The 24,979-nt window shown below is 42.7% G+C and overlaps 2 protein-coding genes across 6 annotated transcripts in view; both read right to left on the reverse strand.

The window, feature by feature from the left end:
- The window catches only part of LOC106836957 (protocadherin gamma-C4), a 172,211-nt gene that overhangs the window by 145,062 nt on the left and 2,170 nt on the right, over nucleotides 1-24,979 (reverse strand). For 3 of the 5 annotated variants that reach the window (XM_070518087.1, XM_070518085.1, XM_070518086.1), the window contains exon 2: nucleotides 23,181-23,269. In XM_070518087.1, coding sequence (XP_070374188.1) covers nucleotides 23,181-23,183 — 3 coding nt within the window. In that variant the 5' untranslated portion in view covers nucleotides 23,184-23,269. Of the gene's footprint in view, nucleotides 1-1,673; nucleotides 4,208-6,781; nucleotides 9,416-23,180; nucleotides 23,270-24,979 lie in introns of those variants that run through there. The other 2 variants (XM_070518063.1, XM_070518075.1) reach the window with 2 other exon arrangements.
- On the reverse strand, nucleotides 14,348-17,063 carry LOC106836954 (protocadherin gamma-A1-like). The gene is given in 2 exon segments (XM_014850219.3): nucleotides 14,348-15,569; nucleotides 15,571-17,063. Coding segments are annotated over 2 exon segments (2,436 nt in total). The 5' UTR covers nucleotides 16,915-17,063; the 3' UTR covers nucleotides 14,348-14,477.

Raw genomic sequence — 24,979 nt, forward strand, 5'->3', positions numbered from 1 at the left:
GACACCACATTTTGGAACTTACTCTGTAATCCTTGAACTGGTCTTCGTAACTGAAACAAACACCTTTATGTCAAATGCATTACCCAATTAGATGCCAACTCAACAATTTATTCTACTATTTTACAGTGGTAACCCATACTCATCTTACACTCCAGTCAAAACAGACTATTATCTGTCTTCCTAAGACATCCTTTCTCTTTTTTTCTCTACTTCATGCCTTTAAAGTTTCTGTTCCTTTTATTATAAACCTTCCTCCCTTTCTATTGTAATGAACTCTCGTTCATCCTTAAAGAAAATACTTTTTGTGAAAATGGGATGTCTGAGACCTTTCATTATCTATACAAGTAGATGGAAATTGTAGTACATTTGTGCTCTCTGTGCATTTTCACAACATATATGTGGGCTGTTTTATATGGGATTCTTAGAAAATTCTCTTTGAGAATCTAAAATTCCCCTGGCACTAGTCAATTAGTATTTTTTTCTCCTTACAAGGAAAGTGATACTAATATTATAAATATTTTTCCTAACAATGATATTCCAAAGTTTATGTGCTCTTTTTTTCTGTGATGTATTTGCATTTTTGAGTGAGACTACACCCTTTCTGCTTTCAGTTATTTTGTTCAGGCTCTGTTGTCTCACACTTTTGAAAGTACCCTTTCCTAAGATATTGAGGGAGAGATCTGTTCCTTTGCTTAAGATATAATGAAAAACATTTGGTTTAATTTTGGATGACTCTCTGATGTGTTTTCATGGGTGAAAACAATTTCATAAATTTCAAAATGGCCCAACAATTTCTAGCCCAAGAAAGTTGTAGGACTCCTATTCCATTGTTGGAATGGATGATCTAGAAATCTCCCACAGAGGCTGAGACATATCTCCTTACATTTATTTTTTATCCTTCTCAAAACACAAGAAATGGCACTCCAAGGCTCATAACAGTTTAGGCAATTGAACTACTTACCTTCAGTCAAAAGCCTGAAATCAATATGAACACACATACACAGACACACACACACACACACTTTAGGTATCCATAATAGGGACTACCGGCCAGGTAAATTTGACCAATCTCTCTATTTTTTACCCTACAATTTTTATGTCATTGACATGAAAAGAGCGTAGCCTGGCTTGGAAGGAGTTAAGCATCATTTTACGGGAGCCTAATATACCTAGTATTTATATGTATTTTTTATTTGTATCAGTCAGGATAGACTAGGCAGGCTGGAGAAACAAACTTCAAATCACGGGGATTTAAAATGAAAAAGGTCTATTTATCACAGGTATAGAGATCAGTGTTGAGTCAACCACAGGGCTCTTCTCTCATCATAGTTATTCAAGGACTCAGGTATAAAAAGCAATCATGATTCCAAAGAGTAACTTAGAGATCTGGACATTCTCACAATGGCAACTAGAGTTTCCTCCAGGAAGAGACACACCTACTTCCATTTACAATGCGTTGGCCAAAACTAGTTACCTAAGCCCACTCAGCCATACTAGGCCAGGAAGTGCAGCTCTACCATAGGCCCAGAGAAGAGGGGGACAAATACTTAAACAACAGGACTAATGACTGCCGTATTGCTTTATTTTCAAATAAATGTGGTATATTAAAGCCTCATAATAACCATACTGGAATAATTTTTCTTTATAATATTCAAAGAAAGAAGTAAACTCACCTGAAGTAGCTTGGGGTCTCCTGTTGTTTCAAGTAAATCTTCAGATACCAGGAGAGGCTCGCTTTTCTCACAGCTCTCCTGGCTGATGAGCGTGTCCACGTAGTTGGGCTGGGGGAAGATCAGATGAGTCTCCCTCGAGTCCGAGGTGAGGGAGACCTTGTGGGAATAGGTCTGCAGGAAAGCCTGCACCCCGTCCATGCCCACAAAGTGAGAGACCGGCATGCCCGGCAACACACCTCTCGAAGCCTGGAGCAGGCGGGACCTATGCCAGTGCCGAAGTCTCAGTGCCAACAGTATGATGACAAAGGCGAGGAAGACACAGGAGACCACTGCCACAGCTACCACCAGGTACAGTGTGAGGTCTGAATCCTCTGGGTTGGCAGAGGGGCTAAAACTGTCCAGGTCGGCCAGAACATCTGGGATGCTGTCAGCCACGGCCACAGTGAGCGTGATAGTGGCTGAGAGAGGGGGCTGGCCATGGTCCTGGACTGCCACCACCAGGCTCTGCTTGAGTGCGTCTCTGTCCAGAAGGGCCCGCGCCGTGCGCACTTCGCCCGTGTGCAGCCCCACGGTGAAGAGCCCTGGCTCACTGGCCTTGAGCAGGTGGTAGGACAGCCAGGCGTTCTGGCCTGAATCTCTGTCCACTGCCACCACCTTGGTCACCAGGTAGCCAGGCTCTGCGGAGCGGGGCGCCAGTTCCACACCAGTGGAACCATCAGTAGGGAGAGCAGGGTACAGGATTTCAGGCATGTTATCATTCTGGTCCAGTACAAACAGGCTCACGGACACGTTGCTGCTGAGCTGAGGGTTCCCGCTATCACTGGCTGTCACTAGTAGCCGCACGTTTCTAACCTGCTCAAAGTCAAAGGAGCACAGCGCATACAGGACGCCAGTGTCGGAGTTGATGGAGACGTAGGTGGAGAGAGGTGCCCCCTGGATGGTGTCCTCAGTCAGTGCATAAGTGATGTGGGCATTCTCGATGTTGTCAGGGTCCTGGGCTGTAACAGAGAAGATGACGGCTCCCCTGGGGTTGTTTTCAGGAATGTAGGCCGAATAGGAGTCATGAGTGAAAGTAGGTGGGTTGTCATTGATATCTGCCACATACAGGGTGATGTGAGTGTCGGTGGACAGCGGTGGACTTCCTCCATCTGTTGCCCTCAGAGTGATGTTATACTCAGACACTTTTTCACGGTCCAGGGATCTGGCTGTCACTAAGCGGTAATATTGGTCTATTGATTTTTCTAAATTAAAGGGCATATTTCCAAGAATGAAAACTGTGACTTGCCCATTTTGCCCAGAATCCCGGTCATGCACATTGATAAGGGCAATTTCTCTTCCAGCAGTAGCCTCTTCAGGGACTGATCTTATGAGAGAAGTGATTGTAACTTCTGGGGCGTTGTCATTCATATCCAGAACTGTGACTAGAATCTTAGCTCTTGAAAGGAGACCTGGTCCATCTTGTGCTTCAATTTTAATTTCATAGAACATAGCATCCTCATAATCTAGACTTTTTAATATTGATATATCTCCAGTGACTGAGTTGAGATGAAAAATCTGAGCAATTTTCCCAGGCATTTTATCTAGTATATAGGACACTTGAGAATTGAATCCCTCATCAGGGTCAGTGGCATTCACCGTGAGCAGCCAGGTGCCCACCGGCAAGTTCTCTTGAACGCTTACTCGATACTCGGGCTGAGTAAATACTGGTGGGTTGTCATTTGCATCCAGAACTACCACTTGGATGCACAAGCTGCCAGAGTGGGCAGGGTCGCCACCATCAGAAGCAATGAGGATAAGCTGGTGAACTTTCTTTTCCTCACGGTCCAAAGCACGCTCCAGCACCAGCTCTGGGTACTTGGCACCATCAGAGAGGCTATTCACAGCCAGGGAGAAGTAGTCATTGGTGCTGAGCTCGTAGTTCTGCAGAGAGTTGACGCCCACATCTGGGTCAAATGCAGTCTTAAGTGGAAACCGAGTTCCAGGAGCTGTTAATTCACCAATTTTTATTTCCAATTCCTCTGTTACAAAATCAGGGGCATTATCATTAATATCTTTAATTTCTATTTCTACATCAAAAATTTTCAATTTGTCTTCAACCAGGATGTTAAATTTTAGTAGACACTGTGTGCTCTGAGCGCAGAGCTCCTCTCGGTCTACCCTGCCGGCGGTGATCAAGCTGCCGCTTCTCTGGTTCAGAGCAAAGAGTTGCGTCCTACCTCTGGAGACGATGCGGACTCCGCGCTCCGCCAGCTCCCAGGGCTCCAGCCCCAGGTCCTTGGCGATGTTGCCTACGAAGGAGCCTTTGTCCAGCTCCTCCGGGACCGAGTAGCGGATCTGCCCAGACCCGGTCTTGCACAGCGTCCCCAGAAGCGAGCACAGCAGGGCCAGTCCACCGCCGGTTCTGAATCTCAGGTAATTGGTCATATCCTTTTTGGTGAATTATTTTCTCTGCATTCGGTTCCAATTTACCACGACGGACTCCAATCTTCTTTTCTCAAGGAACTAACATTTCATGGGCCTAATTTATAGGTCACAGAGCAGGTTGACTGAGAGGCTGAGCTTTGTAGCAGCCCCGGATCTTCTGAGTCTGATTTGCTGGTTCTTCGCTTTTTGGGAACAACGAAATCGACTAGCTGTCCTGCTGCGTTTTCCTCCTTGAGTGGTCAACAGCGACGCCCAGAGGCCTAACCGTTTACTGCACCCTCTCAGACAAACCCAAATTACCATTTAAAAAGTTTACAAACACCTGAAATCCTTTTTATCAGAGGTAATGGGACTGGTGTTTAGTTCACATAATTGAATTGCTGTATGTTAAAGTTATGACGTCAAGTTACCTTCCTCGGGAAGCCATGCACTAACCTTAATGCCACCGATATTGCTTTAAACACACTGGAGTTGCTGTTTTGAAACGTTCAGACAAAAGTTTAAGAACCACACAGAAATATCAGTCATATTTACAGGTTATACCTCTTGAAGTTTGCTCTTGATAACCTGACATCTTAATTTCAATATTTGTTATTTAACTCATTCATTAAACAAAGATATAATTGGGTATTAAGACAATATCTGGGGATTTAAGTGTACAATACAGACATAGCCACTTCCTTCACTGAGCTGATGAAGATATAAAAGCAAACAAGGAGTTACAGTGCACTGAGATAACTATGATAATGAGAGAAGCCAAGAGCAATGGGAGGGCCTCCAACCTGGCCTCGGAGGTTAGCAAAGGCTTTCCCAGGAAACACGACAGGAGTGGATCAGGGAAAAAGCCTGGATGTGAGACAGAACAGCATGGCAATGCCTAGATGTGAGAGAAAATCACGGAACTTCAGGGTACTACAAGTAGTTCACTTTGCTTAAATCTAGAGCGTGAGGATGTTTTTTTGTTTTTTGTTTTTTTTTTTTAAAGATTTTATTTTTTCTCCCCAAAGCCCCCCGGTACATAGTTGTATATTCTTTGTTGTGGGTCCTTCTAGTTGTGGCATGTGGGATGCTGCCTCAGCGTGGTCTGATGAGCAGTGCCATGTCCGCGCCCAGGATTCGAACCAACGAAACACTGGGCCCCCTGCAGCGGAGCGCGCGAACCTAACCGCTCAGCCATGGGGCCAGCCCCTAGAGCGTGAGGATGTTTTTTAAAGACCAAAAGTGAAACTAGTAGAGATAAACTTTTAGGTTCCAGAAACCCTTTTCCTGTATTTGTTTTCTTCTTTAAGCACAGAAAGAGAAATATATTTGTCATTTCAATCATGCTGCATTGTATACCTATGCATAAGGCATTTATTCTTGTGAAGAGTTACTGTGCACACTAAAAGGAACTCTGTGTTTAATTTTCCTCAGTTCATACTTTTGTTTACTTACTTGTAAAGATGTTATAAAGTATTATTCTACAGTGAGTTCCAATTTATCTCACAGCGAATTATGTGTTAGTAATAAACACAATGGAACACATTGTCTCAGGTAAATTTCCCCTCAGATGCCCTTGAATATAATAAAGAATCACAGCAGCTTGAAAGATGATACCATTAAATACAAGATTCACTAAGTACACGATTACTTCCAAATCAAAATAAAAAAATGATCCCAGTTGCACAGAACATTAGTGTATTCTTTGTTCTCTGTTATTAAATATATAACTAACATACCAAAAGCCAACATGGGAAGAGGAATGGGGAAGGAAAACCGGTTGTGGGGGGCACTGAGGTTGGGTGAGGTGTTGGAAATGTTTTTAACAGCTGCTGAGAAAAAACTTTGAGAAGAGAGATGCATAAGGAGGATCTTTAGGGGCAATTATTTGATATGGTCTCTGAAGCCCTTGAGGATATATATTAAGGATAAAAAGACAATATGGTTTCCAGATATGAGAAAAACAAAACATCAAAGAGAAATGTGTTTATTATAATACTGCCCATTTATTATAGAGCAAATTATAACTCAATCATTTCTTCAAGGAACACAGCTACTTTAGAGGCAAATGAGATTTTTAACTAAGCAGAGACACTGTGACATACCTTCCAAAAACATGGTAAGGCATATATATTTCTAAATTTCCATCTTTTGAATAGGGAAGGTCATGCAAATCAAGTAAAAAGAACGTCACTGCCAAACTGAAGAGAAAATACTAAGATTGAGTGAGAAGGAATCAAGCACCTAAAGTGTTTCAATATTCATAAACAACTCAAATATAAAACATAATACCTTTAAATTTTAAAGCACTTGAATAAACATAAAATTCAACCTTCATATTTTGAAGAAGGGATTGTTGACCCACGCAGATGAGATGATTCGCCCAGGGATGGGAAAGCAGGCATGAGAAACCAGATACCTCAGGTCCTAATGCAGTGCTCTTTTGATAACCTCAACATCATCTTCACCTAGTAACTCCTGATTTAGACTCATGACACAAGGATTCTAGCTCCTCTTCTCCCTTACAGGGTGTGAACACTTAGAAGTACCGAAAAATAAGTCACCATGACTCACTTCCTAAAAATTTAATATATTCACAAGGAAATACGTGAAATAGAAGAGAGATGGTAAACAGTGGAGGCAGCTAAGAGGTAATTTTACTTATTTTAGCAATAGCTGATAAATATATTGTGAAGAGAGTTTACCTGAGAAAATGTTTCTTCTCCTTTATCTTCAAGTAAAGACTGAGGTGCTGATAGAAAATCCTTTTTCTCGCAGCTCTCCTGGCTGAGAAGCGTGTCGGCGTAGTTGGGCTGGGGGAAGATCAGGTGACTCTTCCGCGAGTCCGCGGTGAGGGAGACCTCGTGGGAATAGGTCTGCAGGAAAGCGCGCACCCCGTCCACGCCCACGAAGTGAGAGGTAGGCACACCCGCCAACCGGCCTCCTGAAGCCTGGAGCAGGCGCGACATGTGCCAGCGCCGCAGTCTGAGCGCCAGCAGCACGATGACAAAGGCGAGGAAGACGCAGGAGACTGCGGCCACTGCCACCACCAGGTACAGTGTGAGGTCTGAATCACCCGGGTTGGCAGAGGGATTGAGGCTGCCCAGGTCAGCCAAGACGTCTGGGATGCTGTCAGCCACGGCCACGGTGAGAGTCACAGTGGCTGAGAGAGGGGGCTGGCCATGGTCCTGGACGGACACCACCAGGCTCTGCTTGAGTGCATCTCTGTCCAGAAGGGCCCGTGCCGTGCGCAGCTCACCCGTGTGCAGCCCCACCGTGAAGAGTCCTGGCTCACTGGCCTTGAGCAGGCGGTAGGACAGCCAGGCGTTCTGGCCTGAGTCTTGGTCCACTGCCACCACCTTGGTCACTAGGTAGCCTGGCTCTGCGGAGCGGGGTGCCAGCTCCACGCCAGTGGAACCGTCGGTGGGGAGGGTGGGGTACAGGATCTCGGGTGCGTTATCGTTCTGGTCCAGTACAAACAGGCTCAGCGACACGTTGCTGCTGAGCGGTGGCTTCCCACTGTCCCGAGCTGTAACCCACAGCTGCAGGTGACGGAACTGCTCGTAGTCAAAGGAGTGCAGCGCATAGAGGACACCAGTGTCGGAGTTAATGGAGATGTAAGAGGATAGAGGTGCCCCCTGAAGGGTGTCCTGAGTCAAGGAATAAGTTACATGGGCATTGTCATCACTGTCGGGGTCATGGGCCTTCATGGAAATGATGGAGGTCCCTCTGGGGTTGTTTTCGGGAATGTAGGCCGAGTAGGACAAGTGGGGGAAGGTGGGTGGGTTGTCGTTGATGTCTGCCACCTGCACCAAAACGTGAGCATCCGTGGACAGAGACGGGTTCCCTCCATCTTTAGCGGTCACAGTGATGTTGTAAGAGGAAAACTGTTCCCTATCAAGGGCTCTGGTTGTAACCAGTCGGTGGTAATTGTCCACTGACCTTTCTAACTTGAAAGGAAGATTCTCCGAGAGTGAACATGTGATAAATGCATTCTGTCCAGAGTCTCTGTCATGTACATTGAAAAGTGCAATTACGGTTCCTGGAGGAGAATCTTCAGGAACTGAGCTAGTAGCAGAGGTCATGTAAAATTCTGGGGCATTGTCATTCACATCTAGAACTGTGACAATAACCTTCGTTCTGGTCAGAAGGCCCGGACCATCCTGAGCTTCAATATCAATTTCATGGAATTTGGCTTCCTCATAATCTAGACTTTTTATGATTGTTATGTCTCCAGATGTCGACTTAAGCTCAAATACCTCTGAGGATTCTCCAGGGGTTTTCTCTTGAAAATATGCCACTTGAGCGTTGTATCCCTCATCTGCGTCAGTGGCGGTCACTGTGAGTATCCGCGTGCCTAGGGGGATATTTTCCAGAACACTTACACGGTACTCGGACTGTGTAAAAACAGGGGCGTTGTCGTTTACATCCTGGACCACCACGCGGATGCGGGAGGTGCCAGATCGGATCGGGTCGCCCCCATCGAAAGCCAGGAGAACGAGGTGGTGAACCGCCTCTTCCTCGCGGTCCAGGGCGCGCTCCAGCACCAGCTCGGGGTACTTGTTACCATCCACTCCGCTTCGCACATCCAGGGAGAAGTGGTCATTTGGGTTGAGTTCGTACTTCTGGAGGGTGTTTTCTCCTATGTCTGCATCATGCGCACTCTTAAGAGGAATCCGGAACCCTGGCGTAGTCATTTCACTGATTTTTAGCTCCAGTTCCTCTACTCCAAAGCGAGGGGCATTATCATTAATATCTCTTATTTCTACCTCTACTGAATAAATATTCAATTTATCTTCCAGGAGTATGTTAAAATTCACCAGACACCGCATGCTCTGAGCGCAGAGCTCCTCCCGGTCTACTCTGCCCGCGGTGATCAAGCTCCCACTTCGAGAGTTCAGAGCAAAGAGTTGCGTCCTACCTCTGGAGACGATGCGGACCCCACGCTCTGCCAGCGCTACGGGCTCCAAACCCAAATCCTTGGCGATGTTGCCCACGAAGGAGCCTTTTTCCATCTCTTCTGGCACAGAATAGCGCATTTGTCCAGCTCCGGCCTCCCACAGAGCCGCCAAAAGAATGCACAGCAGGACCAGTTTTCCGCGGTGTGGCAACTTTTGCAGAGCCGCCATTTCTTCTCCGGCAGTCTTTTCTCCCGAGGCACTTTCCAGCATCCAGTGCAGGATTCCCAATCTTTATTCCTCAGGGTCTGAGGCGATCAGCATTCACAGGACCCAGGTCACTGTGGAGAGAACTAGTGGGCTGCTGGACTGAATTTCTTTGCCGCCCTGAAGCTTGCGGGCCAAATGCCCCGTCCTTTGTGTTGTGGGAGCCGTAACGTTGACAGTATGTCTCGCAGGCTTTTACTTCTTAGGTGGTCAACAGCGACGCTCAGAGGCCTAAGCAATTTCTGCACCCACTCAGGTTAAACCAAGTTGTTTCTTGTTTGTTAGCCTTGCGACTTTCAAGTTTGCTTTGAAGAATCTTACAGTTCTAAGGTACCTCAGAAGTAACCTTCAAGTCCAGAGCCTTTTTCTCAGAATTAATAAGAATGGTACACACGAATGTGACTGATAATAGTTGCTAGGAAAGTATTATTGAATGCTCAAGGCATTAATCAAGGCTGCCATTTATCCTTGCTCCAAACATATTTAATCTATTTTATATTCACAGAGAGTAAGGTCAATTTAAAAGCATTAGCTACATTATTTTCTAAGGTTATATATTTTGAATTTCTGTGCTTGATGGCTTCATATTTAACTTCAAAACCTCTATGTAAATTATTGAACTATCAGACACTTAACTAGGCGACTATCATGTGCCTGACACTTTGCCTAACCCATGCTGGAGATAGAAATGGTGAACCCGATGATCACAGTCCCAGCTCTCAGGAAGCTTACAGGATAGGGGAGGACAGAGGAAAGTAAACAGAGTATTTTAATACAATATGAAAACTGCTATGCTGGTGGGAACCATTGGGCAATTGAGGAATGCACAGGAAGGGTCTCCAGCCTAGATGTGGGGGTCAGGAAAGACTTTTCCAGGACATGATTGAACTCGAATCCTAAAGGATGGGATTGGATCAGGAAAGAGGCTAGAGTAGTGTTCTAGAACCTCAGTACCTGTGCTTGGAGGGGGGAGGCAGGATGGAACACTAAAGAGACTAAAGGTGGTTTCTTCTTTGTCCTCTTTTGTTCTGGCTATCAGAGGTCCTTTGATATACCACATGAATTTTAGGATGGACTTTTTCTATTTTTGCAAAAATAAAATGTCATTGGGATTTCAATAGGGATTGCATTGAACCTGTAGATTGCTTTGGGTAGTTCTATAAATGTCTGATGGATACTCTTTATCAAGTTAAGGAAGTTTCCTTCAATTCTCAGTTTGCTAAGAAATTTTAATCACGTGTTGAATATTCTCAAGGCTCTATTATGCCTCTTTTGAAATGAACATATGGCTTTTATTTTTAATCTCTTAATATGGAGTTTTACATTATTAGATTTTCTTATATTGAAATATTCTTGCATCCCTGAAATAAGCCCTACTTAGTCATAAGCTATAAATATTATTTTTAAAATATATAGCAAATAGGATTTGGTGATATCTTAATTAAGACTTTGAATCAATATTCTTAAGTGAAATTGCCCACTTCTGGTCTCACTTCAGTCTGTTTGCCTTTTGGCTTCTTCCCTGTCGAACTTTTTTCATTTTTACTCTTATCTATTCTTCTAGAAGAATACTGATGAAATACTTACTGGAAACAATTGATAGAAACTCATATTTTCTAGTAGAGCTTCTAGTTTGTTTTTTAAAACTTTTTCATCAACAGTGTTTTGATGCTTTTGCTGTCTCTCTCTCTTTTCTTTTTTTGCAGGGGAAGATTCACCCTAAGCTAACATCTGTGGCCAATCTTCCACCTTTTTCTTCCTTTTCTTTCCCCCTAAAGCCCCAGTACATAGTGGTGTATAGCTGTAAGTTCTTCTGGTTCTTCTTTGTGAGCCGCTGCAATAGCATGGCAACTGACAGAGGAGTCGTGTGGTTCCGTGCCCAGGAACTGGACCCAGGCCACCAAAGCAGAGCACGCTGAACTTTAACCGCCAGGCCATCAGGGCTGGCTCTGTTTTGATGCTTTCAAGTCTCATTAAATAACTGTTCAACATCCCTTACTGCGGTCCTCTAAAGATTTATCTCCACTTCTTTGTCTGACAATATCTGGTTTCACGCTGTATATTATTTCCCTCTTATGTTTCTTGCTTCGTATCAAGTTGTTCTATTTTTTCTCAGTCTCTCTTGCTTTTCCTTCTCTTTCTCCTTTTCCAGGTTGTTTTTGATCAGAATTTTGGGTTTTCTTTTAGGATCTTTACACAAAGAATTTTAGTCATGCCAAGTGCCAGCATTGTATTTGATAAAATTTTCATTTTCTCCCCACTGGTTTCAGTATGACTTTTACCATCTGCTTCTATTGCTTTATCATCGGAATTCCTCCCTCTTTGAATTTCAGTAATTTATACTCTGTTATTTTTCCTATTATTTTCTTTAAGTTTATGCTGATATGTTTTTTGCCTTGTTTGAGTGGTGAGATAAATTCACTTATTTTAAATCACTTATTTATTGTATTTGTTTATAAATTTACCCCTACTCTTTTAGCTGCATTCCACAATTTTTAATAAAAAATATTTTAATTTTTGTTAATTTGTAAATAGTTTTTATTTCCATTGTGATTTTTTAAATCCAAGAGTAACTTAGGGGTGTAGAGTTAAACATCCAAACATTTTTTTTTCCTTTTACTATTTTTAAATGTTTGTTTTGTGATTTTTTTTCCAGCTTTAATGAAGTGGTAATTGACAAATAAAATTGTAAGGTATTTAAAGGGTATAATATGATGATCGAATATATGTATACATTGTGAAACGATTACCCCGAGTTAATTAAAAGATGCATCACCTCACATATTTACCTTTTTTGTTTGTGAGAACATTTAATTTTACTTTCTTAGAAAATTTCAATTACACAATACAGTGTTATCAATTTTAGTCTCCACGTTATACATCAGATCCTCAGACTTTATTCATCTTAGAACTGAAAGTTTGTACCCTTGTACCCATTTCCCCACCCCCCAGCTTTGTGATTTAAGTACATCCTACAAGGCATGTATATTATTGAAATTTTGGTACTTTGAAATTTGCTCTGCCTTTTTCTGATGACTATGTGGTAAATTGTTGCAGATTTTCCATATGCTCATGTAAAGAATGGTTATTCTATATTTGTTGTGTGCAGGATTCTATACAGATCTATTAGATCAAGCTTATAGATTGTTGTTCAAATCTTCTGTATGCTTAGTTATTTTCTGCCTGTATGGTATATTATTTCTTATGGAATTGTGTTAAAATATCCTGCTATTATTCTCAAAGGTCCAATGTTTGGTGATGGGAGCTCATAATTTTTATATCTTTTGATTATCTTTTTATGATTATGATCAGTTCATTTTTAAAAATCACTATTAATGTTTGTTCCCTTAAACACTACTTTACTGGTATAATATTCACATGACTGCTTTCTTTTGTGTGTGTGTGTATATAGATATATATCTTTATTTTCACTATTTCAGTGTAATTTTGTTTTAAACTTGTATCTTGTCAGTAGAATATAGACGGACTTTAAAAATCATCCAACTTGGTAATCTATGTGTTTTAATAGGCAAACTTAGCTCATTTATATATACACAGAAGCAAAACTTTAAATTATAAGAGCTAAGAAAATTGAGAATTGAAATAACATGTTATTAATTGAGAGTATACTCTTGGTACCAAACAGGAAATAAAAATAAAAGTCCACATGTAGACATACAGCAAGAATGAGAGAAATTTTTAAAAAGCCATCAGAGATAACAGACATTATCTAAAAAATAACGATGATTTGTTGACTGAAAATTTCCCATTAGCAACAATAAATCCCAAAGACAATGTATTTCAACATTTTGGTTTGTACATTTATTTTAAGTGGAAGAGCTTTTTTCCCTGTCTCTTCTACTTTCTCTCCCTCTCTTCCTCCCGCCTGGATTCAGCACTCTGTCTCTAATGGCTTTGAAATAGTTTCTATCTGAGCCCAGGTCCCAGGCCATAACTAGGTCTTTTAATGGTGCTTTCATGGTGTGCAGCAGTGGAATTCTGAATATCACAGCTCACATCTGAGACCTGGTCCTCATTTTCTGAAGCCAGCATCTGTACCCACTTCTCTCCTTTAGTCTGCAGCTTACAACAAGTTATGACCATAGGAACTGGTAGGCAGCACTTTTATGCGATTTCCCCTTTTAACTAGCTGAGAGGCCTAGCTGCTTGTTTCAGATTCAAGCAGTAAACCTGGCTCAGGTCCCTTGTTTAGCCTGAAGCACTTTTGTTCCGATTACACTACTGGAACACTCTCATGACTTTCAATGCCTGCATCTAGCCAAGACTAGAACTCCCCAGCTTTAGCCTGGCTCACCACTTTCTGCTCCACCTTTGGTCCATTTATATATTTATCTTTTATTTGTGCCTTACTATGCTTTTGCTTTCCTCTTTTTATATTTTATTTATCTCTTTAATTATTGGAGCAGAGTAACTATGTCAAAGCATGGACTTACTCCCCTACGATGCATTTCTTGATTTTTGTTAGTCATCCATTATGGCATAATATACAAGTCAGGAGGCTTCAAAACTATTTCTCAAGTTGCATAGTAAATTTTCTGTCATTCATTTTATTTCTCCATTTCATATGTTACTTAAACATTTGATGTTCTTCAGCATGCACAAAATATCTCAAAATAAAGGGCTAAGATATTTAACAATAATTGAAATTTGCAGCTTACATGGATTTCCATAATTTTATATTATCACAACTAAAAATACTACTTTAGACAATCTTTACCTTTTCAAATGTCCCCAAATAACACCTTGACAGATGGCATCTACATTAAATTTAGGGATAAATTAGGAAGTATTTATAACTTAAGGAAATTTGAGAACAGAATTAGTCATGTAAATATTGCTGGACTTTTTCTAATCAAACCCTATCCTTGCCAGATAAGAAACTGTAAGCCCAGAAAAATAAAATTATTCAGTCAGAGGCAAGCAAGACAATATTAGAAGCCAGACCTCCTTGTTTCTGATGCAGTGCTCTTTCCACAACCGGGATGGTACCTCACACACACTCTTCATCCCAGCCACCTGCATTATGATTAGTTACAGTCTCCTTTTCAATGAAAGAACGATTATAAATATACCTGGATATAAACACTTAAGAATGATTTCTCAGGATTTGTAAATAGAAATCTACAAAGATACATGGGAAATAGAAGAACCGTGAGTAATAAAGAGTGAAAGCAAGTAAGCAAACTCAGAAATTATTTTTATCTAGATAAATTTACTACAAAAAGTTTACCTGAGAAAATGTGTCCTTTTTGTCTTCAAGTAAAGACTGAGGTGCCGATACAAAATCCTTTTTCTCACCGCTCTCCTGGGTGAGAAGCGTGTCGGCGTAGTTGGGCTGGGGGAAGATCAGGTGACTCTTCCGCGAGTCCGCGGTGAGGGAGACCTCGTGGGAATAGGTCTGCAGGAAAGCCCGCACTCCGTCCACGCCCACAAAGTGTGAGGCTGACACGCCCGCCAATACACCTTCGGAAGCCTGGAGCAGGCGCGATGTGCGCCAGCGCCGCCATCTGAGCACCAGCAGCACCATCACAAAGGCGAGAAAGACGCAGGAGACCGCGGTCACCGCTACCACTAAGTATAGAGTGAGGCTGGAGTCGTTAGGTCTGGCAGAGGGTTCGAGGCTGCCCAGGTCGGCAAGGACGTCTGGGATGCTATCAGCCACGGCCACGGTGAGCGTGACAGTGGCTGAGAGTGGGGGCTGGCCATGGTCCTGAACGGCCACCACCAGGCTCTGCTTGAGCGTGTCTCTGTCCAGCAGGGCCCGCGAAGTGCGCACCTCGCCGGTGTGCAACCCCACTGTGAAGAGCCCTGGCTCACTGGCCTTGAGCAGGCGGTAGGACAGCCAGGCGTTCTGGCCTGAGTCTCGGTCCACTGCCACCACCTTGGTCACCAGGTAGCCAGGCTCTGCAGAGCGGGGCGCCAGTTCCACGCCTGTGGAGCCATCAGTGGGGAGGGTGGGGTACAGGATCTCAGGGGCATTGTCATTCTGGTCCAGCACAAATACGCTCAGCGAGACGTTGCTGCTAAGTGGCAGGTCCCCGCTGTCATGTGCCATCACCCTCAGTTGCAGTTCCCGGAACTGCTCGTAGTCAAAGGATCGCAGCGCATACACAACGCCTGTGTCTGAGTTGATGGAGACATAGGAGGATAGAGGCGCCGCCTGGATGGTGTCTTGTGCCAGGGAGTAAGTGACTCGTGCATTGTCATTGCTGTCGGCGTCATGGGCTGTCACAGAGAAGATGGAGGCTCCTCTGGGGTTGTTTTCCAGAATGTATGCAGAGTAGGAGTCTTGGGGGAAGGTAGGGGGGGTTGTCGTTGATATCCATCACTTGCAATGAAATGTGCATTTCAGTAGATAGAGTCGGAGTTCCCTGATCTGTTGCTGTTATTGTGATGTTGTACCTGGCAGTAAGTTCTCTGTCCAGTGTTCTTTCTGTCACTAAACGGTAATAATTATCAAATAACTTTTCTAATTTAAAGGGTAGATTTTTAGGAATGGAACATATAGTGTGACCATTGTCTCCAGAGTCCTGGTCTTGCACACTGATAAGAGCAATTACAGCCCCAGGAGGAAAGTTTTCTGGGACTGCAGTGGTGACAGAGGTGATGGTCACCTCTGGGGCATTGTCATTTATGTCCAGAACTTTGACCAACACCTTAGCTCTGGCCATGAGGCCTGCACCATCCTGAGCTTGAATTTCCATTGAATATATTTTGTATTCTTCAAAATCCAGGGGTTCTTTATTTGATATTTCTCCTGTGTAAGAATCCAACTGAAATATCTGGGCCACTTTGTGGTCTATGTTATGAAAGGAGTATGTTACTTCCCCATTGGTTCCTTCATCTGGGTCGGTGGCTTTTACTATGAGCAGACAAGTGCCCAGTGGCACATTCTCTGGTACACTCACGTGGTACTGTTCTTGAGTAAACGCCGGAGGGTTGTCATTGGCATCCACCACCTGAACACGAATGCGGAGAGTTCCTGAACGGACTGGGTTGCCCCCATCAGAGGCGGTGAGAAGGAGGTAGTGGACAGCTTCTTCTTCCCTATCCAGGGGACTCTGTAGCACCATCTCTGGGTGTTGGGACCCATCAGCTCCCTGTTGCACATCCAGAAAGAAATGAGGGTTGGAGCTGAGCTGGTAGCTCTGGAGCGAATTCATACCCACATCAAGGTCTTGCCCAAAAGGAAGAGGGATCCTGGTGCCTGGAGTGGTTATTTCATTCATTTTAAATTCCACTTCCTCTAACTGGAATTGGGGAGTGTTGTCATTAATATCAATTATTTCCACTTCAACAGGGAAAAGCTTCATTTTATCCTCTACTAAGATGCTGAAACTCACCAGACACCGTGCGCTCTGAGCACAGAGCTCCTCCCGATCTAGCCTGCCCGCGGTGGTCAAGCTGCCACTTCGTGCATTCAGAGCAAAAAGCTGCGTCCTACCTCTGGAGACGATGCGGACTCTCGGCTCATCCAGCTCCTGGGGTTGTAGCCCCAGGTTTTTGGTAATGTTGCCCACGAAGAAACCTTCATCTGTCTCTTCTGGCACCGAGTAGCGGATCTTCCCGGCCTTGGCTTCCAGCAACAGCCCCAGAAAAATGAACAGCAGGACCAGCCTGCCGCAGCCAAGCAGCTTCACGGGAATCGCCATTTCTCTCTTGCTTCGTAGTTTTCTCCTAGTTCCGGTACCAACAGTACTGTTTCTCTGCTCTTCTGAACCTAAATTAACCCAATTTCCAGGAGAATTCAGAGCAGAAAGTGGTCCAGAAGGAGGGTCTGGGCAGCCTCAGGGAGACCGTTTTCAAACTGGCGGTGACGGAGGTTCTAAGCAGCTCATATTTTTTCTTTTTTCTTTTCAGGGCTTGTCTGCATGCGTCTGTGCTGCCTGTATCTCCCAGACTGGTGAACAGCGGCACCCAGAGTCCTCACCAGTTACTGCACTCCTAGATAATACTCATGAACATGATTTATCTTTCCTTAAGTTTTAGTTTATTGACAAGGAAATAGTTAAGCATTCTACTATATATGTATGAAAAGGAGAAGCTACTATGTTCATTTAATTAACCATATCTAAATGTTGCTAAATTTCAATATACAGTAGAATTCCAGTATTCCCAAGCTATCTGCTTTCCCTGTTTGCTATTCAGGGAATATCACAAAAAGGACAAAATCATCCTTCTACGTCTTCTGTAGTATATCTTGACCACCTGATAATTTCCCAAGCCACAGAGGAGAGCAACTGCCCTTTGACTGGAAGATGAAAAAAATCGGAGGGAAAAATATACTTTTAGAATGTACGCTAGACTTTAAAAAATTGAACTGCTCATTTCCTTTCCATTGTGCTTTGAACATTTATCAGAAACCTTGGAATTTTGAAGGACATGTTTTATCCCTATCCTTACTTTTCCTCTTTTTCTGAAGTGTCTATGTATTATGTGGATTTTAAAAGACCTTTAATATGAGTTTTTTAAAGAACTTTAATTCACCCAAAGGTAATATATTTTGAAAAAAATTATACCAAGCTTTTGGAATTTTACTGGAAAAATGTCACACGAACATCTTACAGACTTCAAATTTAAGAGACAAATGAGGTAGTGACATTATTTTTCAAAATTGAAAAGAAAAAGGCCACATCTTTATTTTTAGACAGGCTTATTAGGATAATATGTATTCTCCTACAATCACACAATATTTTCTCTAAAAGAAGTTGCTTTTCTTAAAAAGCAGGATTTTAAAACTAGATTGCCTTCCTTCTTTTACTCATTGCAAAACTAGTAAAAGATTCCTAACTAAAATGTCTCAGGCTTAGAGTGATTTATTTATCTTTACCAAAAAGTTAGGGAAAAATGTTCTCTGCATTCCAGAGGTTGACATTTTTCAGGACAAACTGGGCCAAATATTGGCAGCCACCCTATGGACAACATGAGAAGGGTCTGGAAAATGAGGAAAGAAAGGAAACAATCAAAGACCACAAGAATAGTTCTTGGAAAGAGAATTTCTGTTCCTGTATAATCAAATCTATAGTTTCTCAGCTTCTCAAAGACAAGTATATAGAAACCAAGGGCAGAAACTTAGAAAGTTCAATATTGCAAGGAAAGAACTCTTTAGCAGGAAACATAACATAAATTAATAGGCACAAAACTCTCCCCAAAGGAATTGTCCAGGTTAACGAGACAAATGAAAATATACACAGAAACCAGCAAGTAAACTTGTAGAGTTCGTACCCCCAACCCCCACCGCCAACAACAAAAACCAAGCAGGATTGATTTACAACAGGATGATATTTATGAAATAAAAGTGTTAAAACTCACACGTATACATTTGAATCCAATGTAATATTTAAGGCTTCATTGCTGGCACTATAGAGAATATCCAGTTGAAAGATGTTTCCTGAGTTAACTTGAAGAAATTAAGATTTTGCAATATCTGAAGTCAAACAAGGGTTGCAGGAATAGGGCAAATCTCTCTCCCTGAAGTGGGAGCAACTACAAATCCAGGCTTGGACCAGAGACGAGGCTGAAAGCTGGGCTGGGGAAACATCAAAGGTGCAGGGTGATGGGCGGAGTCACTGTGAGGAGGAAGAGCACGGAGATCAAGGCCAAGGCCACGACCAGCTAAAACTAGCTCTGCCTGCCTGGTGGCAGGTACCAGGCAGTCGTTGAGGTCCAACAGCAACTCCTGCAAACTGTAGGCAAAGACCAGGTACATCATCATGACTGTCACCACTGCGCACAGTGACCAGCAAGCCCTGGAGAACAGTGTCTCTGTTACTTGCAGCACCGCAGCACGCATCTCACTCTTGTGTATCCCCAGGTTGAAGAGTTGGATTAGGTGGTCTGAAGCATGTGATAGGACAGGCAGGCATTGCATTCTAGTCGGCATCCACTTTGGTGACCAGGTAAGCAAGGCTGTGCAATGCGTGGTGCTGCATCAAAGAGGGATGCCACTTCCCACTGCAGTTCCTGGCATAGCATCCTCTGTGCATTTTCATGGTGGTAGTCCACTGTTACAGGCAGGTTCAGGATGACACTGAGCCCAGTCAAACCCTGGTCACAGGCCCATAAAGTCAGCTCAAAGGTAGGCTGCAGTGAACACAACTGTGCTCTGCGCTCACTGATACATGCGACAACAGTGTCCACAGTGCTGGGTCACTGGTCAGGAAGAAACAGGAGGCACACAGGGCCCCAAGTTGGGGTCAGACTAGACACCCAGCTGAAAGTCACCCACACTGCATTATAGTTCTCAACCTCCATTTCAACCAGGATTCTGAAATGGGCTGTTAAACTGTCTCCAGTCTTCTCTTCTATCCCATGATGTACCTCACTCTTCAAAATCAAAGATGGTGCTGTCATTATTGAATGGTAGATATATTCTGCATGCCCTGTGAGATTGTGTGGAAAGTGCAGAACTCTCCCTTAAAGGGTGTCATCTAGGTCAGTGGGGATCACCTGAAGAAAGCAGATGAGGAGGTAGAGGGCAGGTTCTCCTGCAGGCAGACTCTGCTGTACTCCTGTGGCTCAGTTTGGGAGGACTGGCTTTGGCATCCAAGACCAGAATCTTGCCCTGAGCCGTTCTGTCCCTTCCCCACCATGAAGCAGCACCGCTCCTCTGATCCAGATTTCTCCAATTGCAACCAGAGTATTACTGGCCTAGTGCTCTCTTTTACTTCTGGGTGCAAGGGAGATGGTTACTGAAACTACTCTGATAAATTTGTACAGAATTACTTGTACGGTCCAAATCTGTTGTGGTTTAGGAGTAAACTTTGCTCCTATTAAGATGTTTTCCAGAATTTTCAAAACAAAATGTCTGTACTAAAAGCCATATGTTATTTATATCCAGGATGAATACCTTTATATGAAAAGCATTTATAGGATTTCCAGTGAAGATTTCAGAGTCAAGGGGCCCAGGGTCTTCCTTTGGCATATCCGCTAGATCTATCCTGTCATTCTCAGTTCGTCCCTGCTCTCTTCGCTGGCGATAAAGAGAGGCTTCTCAGCACTCACTCACGGTTCTTGCCACGGAGACGCAGATCTTTGGCGAGATTCCCCACTTTTAAATTCCTGACTGTCTCTTCCGGAAGTATCGCATCTGCTACGTAGTTCACTAGGCTGAACAAAGACAGCAAGAGGGGAAACAGTAATCCCTGCGCTCTGCGCACCTTCCCTGTGGAAGACTTCTCCCTATTTCTTCTCGATGCTGCTCCTCAGATCCGAATACACCTCACTACGGTGGCTCCGAGACTACAAAGGTGAGCTGGGAAGGCAGCGCCTCATTTGCAGTCATTAAACATCCTGACGTTCCTGACCCAGATATTTGGACCAGATTCCGGGAGAGAGAGAGTGCAGAGTCGGCTCCTGATGTGTTTCTCCAAAGTCTGCGGAGATCGCTGCGTCACAATCGTCAGAGGATTGCCTTGCTTCACTCTAGCCACGGATTGGCCGACAGCGGCACCCAGAGGCCCAGTATGTATCTACCGCATGTTATTTCTGAAGGTCTTCACAGGAGACTCTATGTATGTATTTGCTTTATTTCCGGGACTCATCTTAGAATACCAGCTAGTTTAGTACAAAGGCTGCAAGTCATTATTTCATTTTGACAAAATGTTAATAAAATGATCTTTCCACAAAATTTAAATCAAATGTCTTAACTTATTAAAATGCACATTGACTTAAGAATTCTTACGAATTTTCCCTCTTGACATTTCCTTTTGGAGATGACATACTATTGAAGCTTCTTTTTCTTGAAAATTTTTTACTCAAGAAATTATCCATTGTAAAAAGAATTTTACATTACAAAAAGAAATTAAATTCTCACTGTAAATTCTACACAAAAAATGTTCACTATGAAAAGGTAGAAAATAATGATAAAAATTTAAAGTCACCAGTAATGGCATTATATAATTACTGATTCAGAGAATTTATATTTGATGCTTATCCATACTTTTGAAGTACAGAGATATGTTTTTCTTTTTTTATTGTGGTAAAATACACATAAAATTTACCATCTTAACCATTTTTAAGTGTACAGTTCAGAGGTATTAAATACATTCATGATGTTGTGCAACCATCACTACCATCCATCCTCAGAACTCTTTCCATCTTGTAAAACTGAAACCTTTACTCATTAAGTGATAACTTTTCATTCTCTCCTCTCTCTAGCCCCTGGCAAATACCATTCTACTTTCTGTCTCTATGATTTTGACTACCCTAAATACCTCATATAAGTGGAATCATACAGTATTTGTCTTTTTGTAACGGGCTTATTTTACATGCATAACACCCTTAAGGTTCATCCATGCTGTAGCATATGTCAGAATTTCCTTCCTTTTTAAGGCTGAATAATATTCCATTGTATATATATACACCACATTTTGCTTATCCATTCATCTGCTAGTGGACACTTGGGTTACTTCTAACTTTTAGCTATTGTGAAAATGCTATGAACATGGGTGTACGAATATCTCTTCCAGACCCGGCTTTCAATTCTTTTGGGTATATACCCAGAAATGGAATTGCTGGATCATAGAGTAATTCTATTTTTAATATTTTGAGGAACCACTGCACTGTATTCCACAGTGGTTGTACAATTTTTCATTCCCAACAACAGAGCACAAGGGTTACTCCACATCCTTGCCAACACCTGTTATTTTCTTGTTCTTTTGATAGTAGCCATCCTAATGGGTGTAACATGCTATTTCATTTTTGTTTTTATGTGCATTTCCCTAACAATTAGTGATGTTGAGCATCTTTTCATGTGCTTATTAGCCATTTGTATCTTTCTTGGAATTACATATATATTATTATAACCCCCCAAATAATCAGCTCTTTCATGGATACTACTGGTTGCCTCTATAGACTGAATATTTGTGTACCCCTCAAAATTAATATGTTGAAACCTAATCTCCAATGTGATGATATTTGGAGGGAGAGCTTTTGGGAGGTGATTAGCTCATGAGGGTGGAATCCTTATGAATGGCATTAGTGCCCTTGTAAAAAAGGTTGTGGAGAGTGCCCTCATCCCTTCCACCATGTGAGGTTACAGTGAAAAGACTGCCATCTATGAACCAGGAAGCCTGCCCTCACCAGACACCAAACCTGCCAGCATCTCTATCTCAGACTTCTCACCCTCCAGGACTGAGAAATAAATTTCTGTTGTTTACAAGCCACTCACTTTATGGTATTTTGTTATAGCAGCCTGAAGGGACTGAGACAGTTGCCCAGGCCCTTTCCTCGCTTCTAACACTTCCATTTTAGTTTAGGTGTCCACCCTCCCTGTACCTGAGGGGAAGTTGAACATATTCAGAGCTGTAGTAGGTTCTGATAGATCTAAATCAATAATTGGAATCTGAGTCCTCTTGTCAGTGTTTCATTAGGAATATAGGCTTAAAATAATAAGCTTACAGCAGGGTTTCTCAACCTTGGTACTCTTTTGAGCCAGATGACTCTTTGCTGTGGGGGAGCTGTTCTGGGTATTGTAGGCTATTCAGCAGCATCCCTGGCCTCTACCTACTAGATGCCAGTAGGCCCTACCTCTACAGTTGTGATAATCAAAAATGTCTCCACACATTACCAAATGTCACCTCTTCCCCACCTTTTGTGTGCATGCGTATGTGAGGAAGCTTGGCCCTGAGCTAATGTCTGTGCCAATCTTCCTCTATTTTAGGTGGGACACCACCACAGCATGGATTGACCAGCAGTGCTAGGTCTGGGCCTGGGATCTGAACCTGCGAACCCTGGGCCGCTGAAGTGGAGCAGGTGAACTTAACCACCACACCACTGAGCCAGTCCCCTCCCCACCATTTTGAAAAATCACAGGCTCAGTGACTATTATTGAGCCAGGGATAGGTACATGGCTTAAGTTGGTCCAGTTGGATTGAAAGACAGACTTTGATTAGGAGGAGCCACACTGTGAACTTACCATAGACAAGTAAGGAAGTTCTCCAGTTACTGTTGGCAGGTTTCTTGTGACCACAGACTTTGGAAGTTTACAAGGAGATGAGGGCAAAGCTGAAATAATAATAGAAAAAGTAAAAATAAATGCTCCTTCTCTAAAATTTGGAAGAGAAAAACAATTTATGAAGCCTATGATTCTATCATGCCTAGAGGCAGCCACACTTCTAGAACTACACTGTCCAACACAGTAACCACCAGCCACACGTGGCCACTGAGCACTTGAAATGTGGCTAGTCCAAACTGAGATGTACTGTAAGTGTAAAATACACACAAGATTTTGAAGATATAGTACAAAATAAGAACATAAAATACATCATTAATAATTTCTACATTGATTATATGTTAAAATGATAATATTTTGGATTATTATGTTAAAATGTTACTGAAATTAATTACACTTGTTTCTTTTTGCCATTTTAATGTGGCTACTAGACAACTTAATATCACATATTTGGCTTTTTTTTTTTTTTTAAAGATTGGCACCTGAGCTAACAACTGTTGCCAATCTTTTATTTTTTTTCTGCTTTATCTTCCCAAACCCCCCGTACACAGTTGTATATCTTAGTTGCAGGTTCTTCTAGTTGTGGGATGTGGGACGCCACCTCAATGTGGCCTGACGAGCGGTGCCATGTCCGTGCCCAGGATCCAAACCCTGCGCCACTGCAGCAGAGCACGTAAACTTAACCACTCGGCCATGGAGCTGGCCCCTCATCTGTGGCTCTTATATTTCTATTGTACAGAGCTGACCTAGGCTACCTGGTTTTTCAGATAATAGATTTTCTTATTGTTTAAACCAATGCAAATTAAGTTGGCCTTCTTTTCTATGGAAAGCATCCTATTTGATACAGGAGACTGCTACATTTTAGTTAACTTACTTTTTACTGTTTATATACTGATACAACAGTATGTAAATGTACTTTTTTGGGGTTTTTGCTATTTCCTCACCCACATAATTTTCCATCTCAAAAATATATTGGGGCCGGCTGTGGTGCAGGAGTTAAGTTCGCACATTCCGCTTCTCAGTGGCCCTGGGTTTGCCAGTTCGGATCCCGGGTGCGGACATGGCACTGCTTGGCAAAAGCCATGCTGTAGTAGGCGTCCCACGTATAAAGCAGAGGAAGATGGGCACGGATGTTAGCTCAGGGCCAGTCTTCCTCAGCAAAAAGAGGAGGATTGGCAGTAGTTAGCTCAGGGCTAATCTTCCTCAAAGAAAAAAATATATATATAAGCAGGGCTTCTCTCATCACCTATAATTTTTTTAACTTCCATAGTATAATGAACTTAAAAGTTTATCAAAAGTTTATTAGAGAGAATTTTAAAACATACAACATCAGCTTAATGTGATACTCCTTTATCATAGGTAGGAAGTCTTTGGAGGACTTATTACCACACTGGGGAATTTACTGATCTCCCCAAATCTTTGGTTCACTTGTATCACAGATATTCCATGGAGCAACTACAGGAGTGTAGTTCTTTCCTCAATTCAGAGTGTTTATGTCTAATGATTTTGATAAATAAAAACAACTGGATTTATTAATAGACATTCAGGTAATGGTGATGTGGTAGAGCCCTTAGGTCTTGGTTCCATGCAATTTCCCCTCAAAAAAGAGCATTTAGAGCCAGCCCTGATGGCCTAGTGGTTAAAGTTCAGTGTGCTCCACTTCAGTGGCCTAGGCTTGTTTTCTGGGTGCAGAACCACACCACGCATCTGTCAGTAGCTGTGCTATGGTGGTGGCTCACTTAGAAGAACCAGAAGAACTTACA

Source organism: Equus asinus, chromosome 9, assembly GCF_041296235.1.
Source record: "Equus asinus isolate D_3611 breed Donkey chromosome 9, EquAss-T2T_v2, whole genome shotgun sequence".
NCBI classification, from domain to species: domain Eukaryota; kingdom Metazoa; phylum Chordata; class Mammalia; order Perissodactyla; family Equidae; genus Equus; species Equus asinus.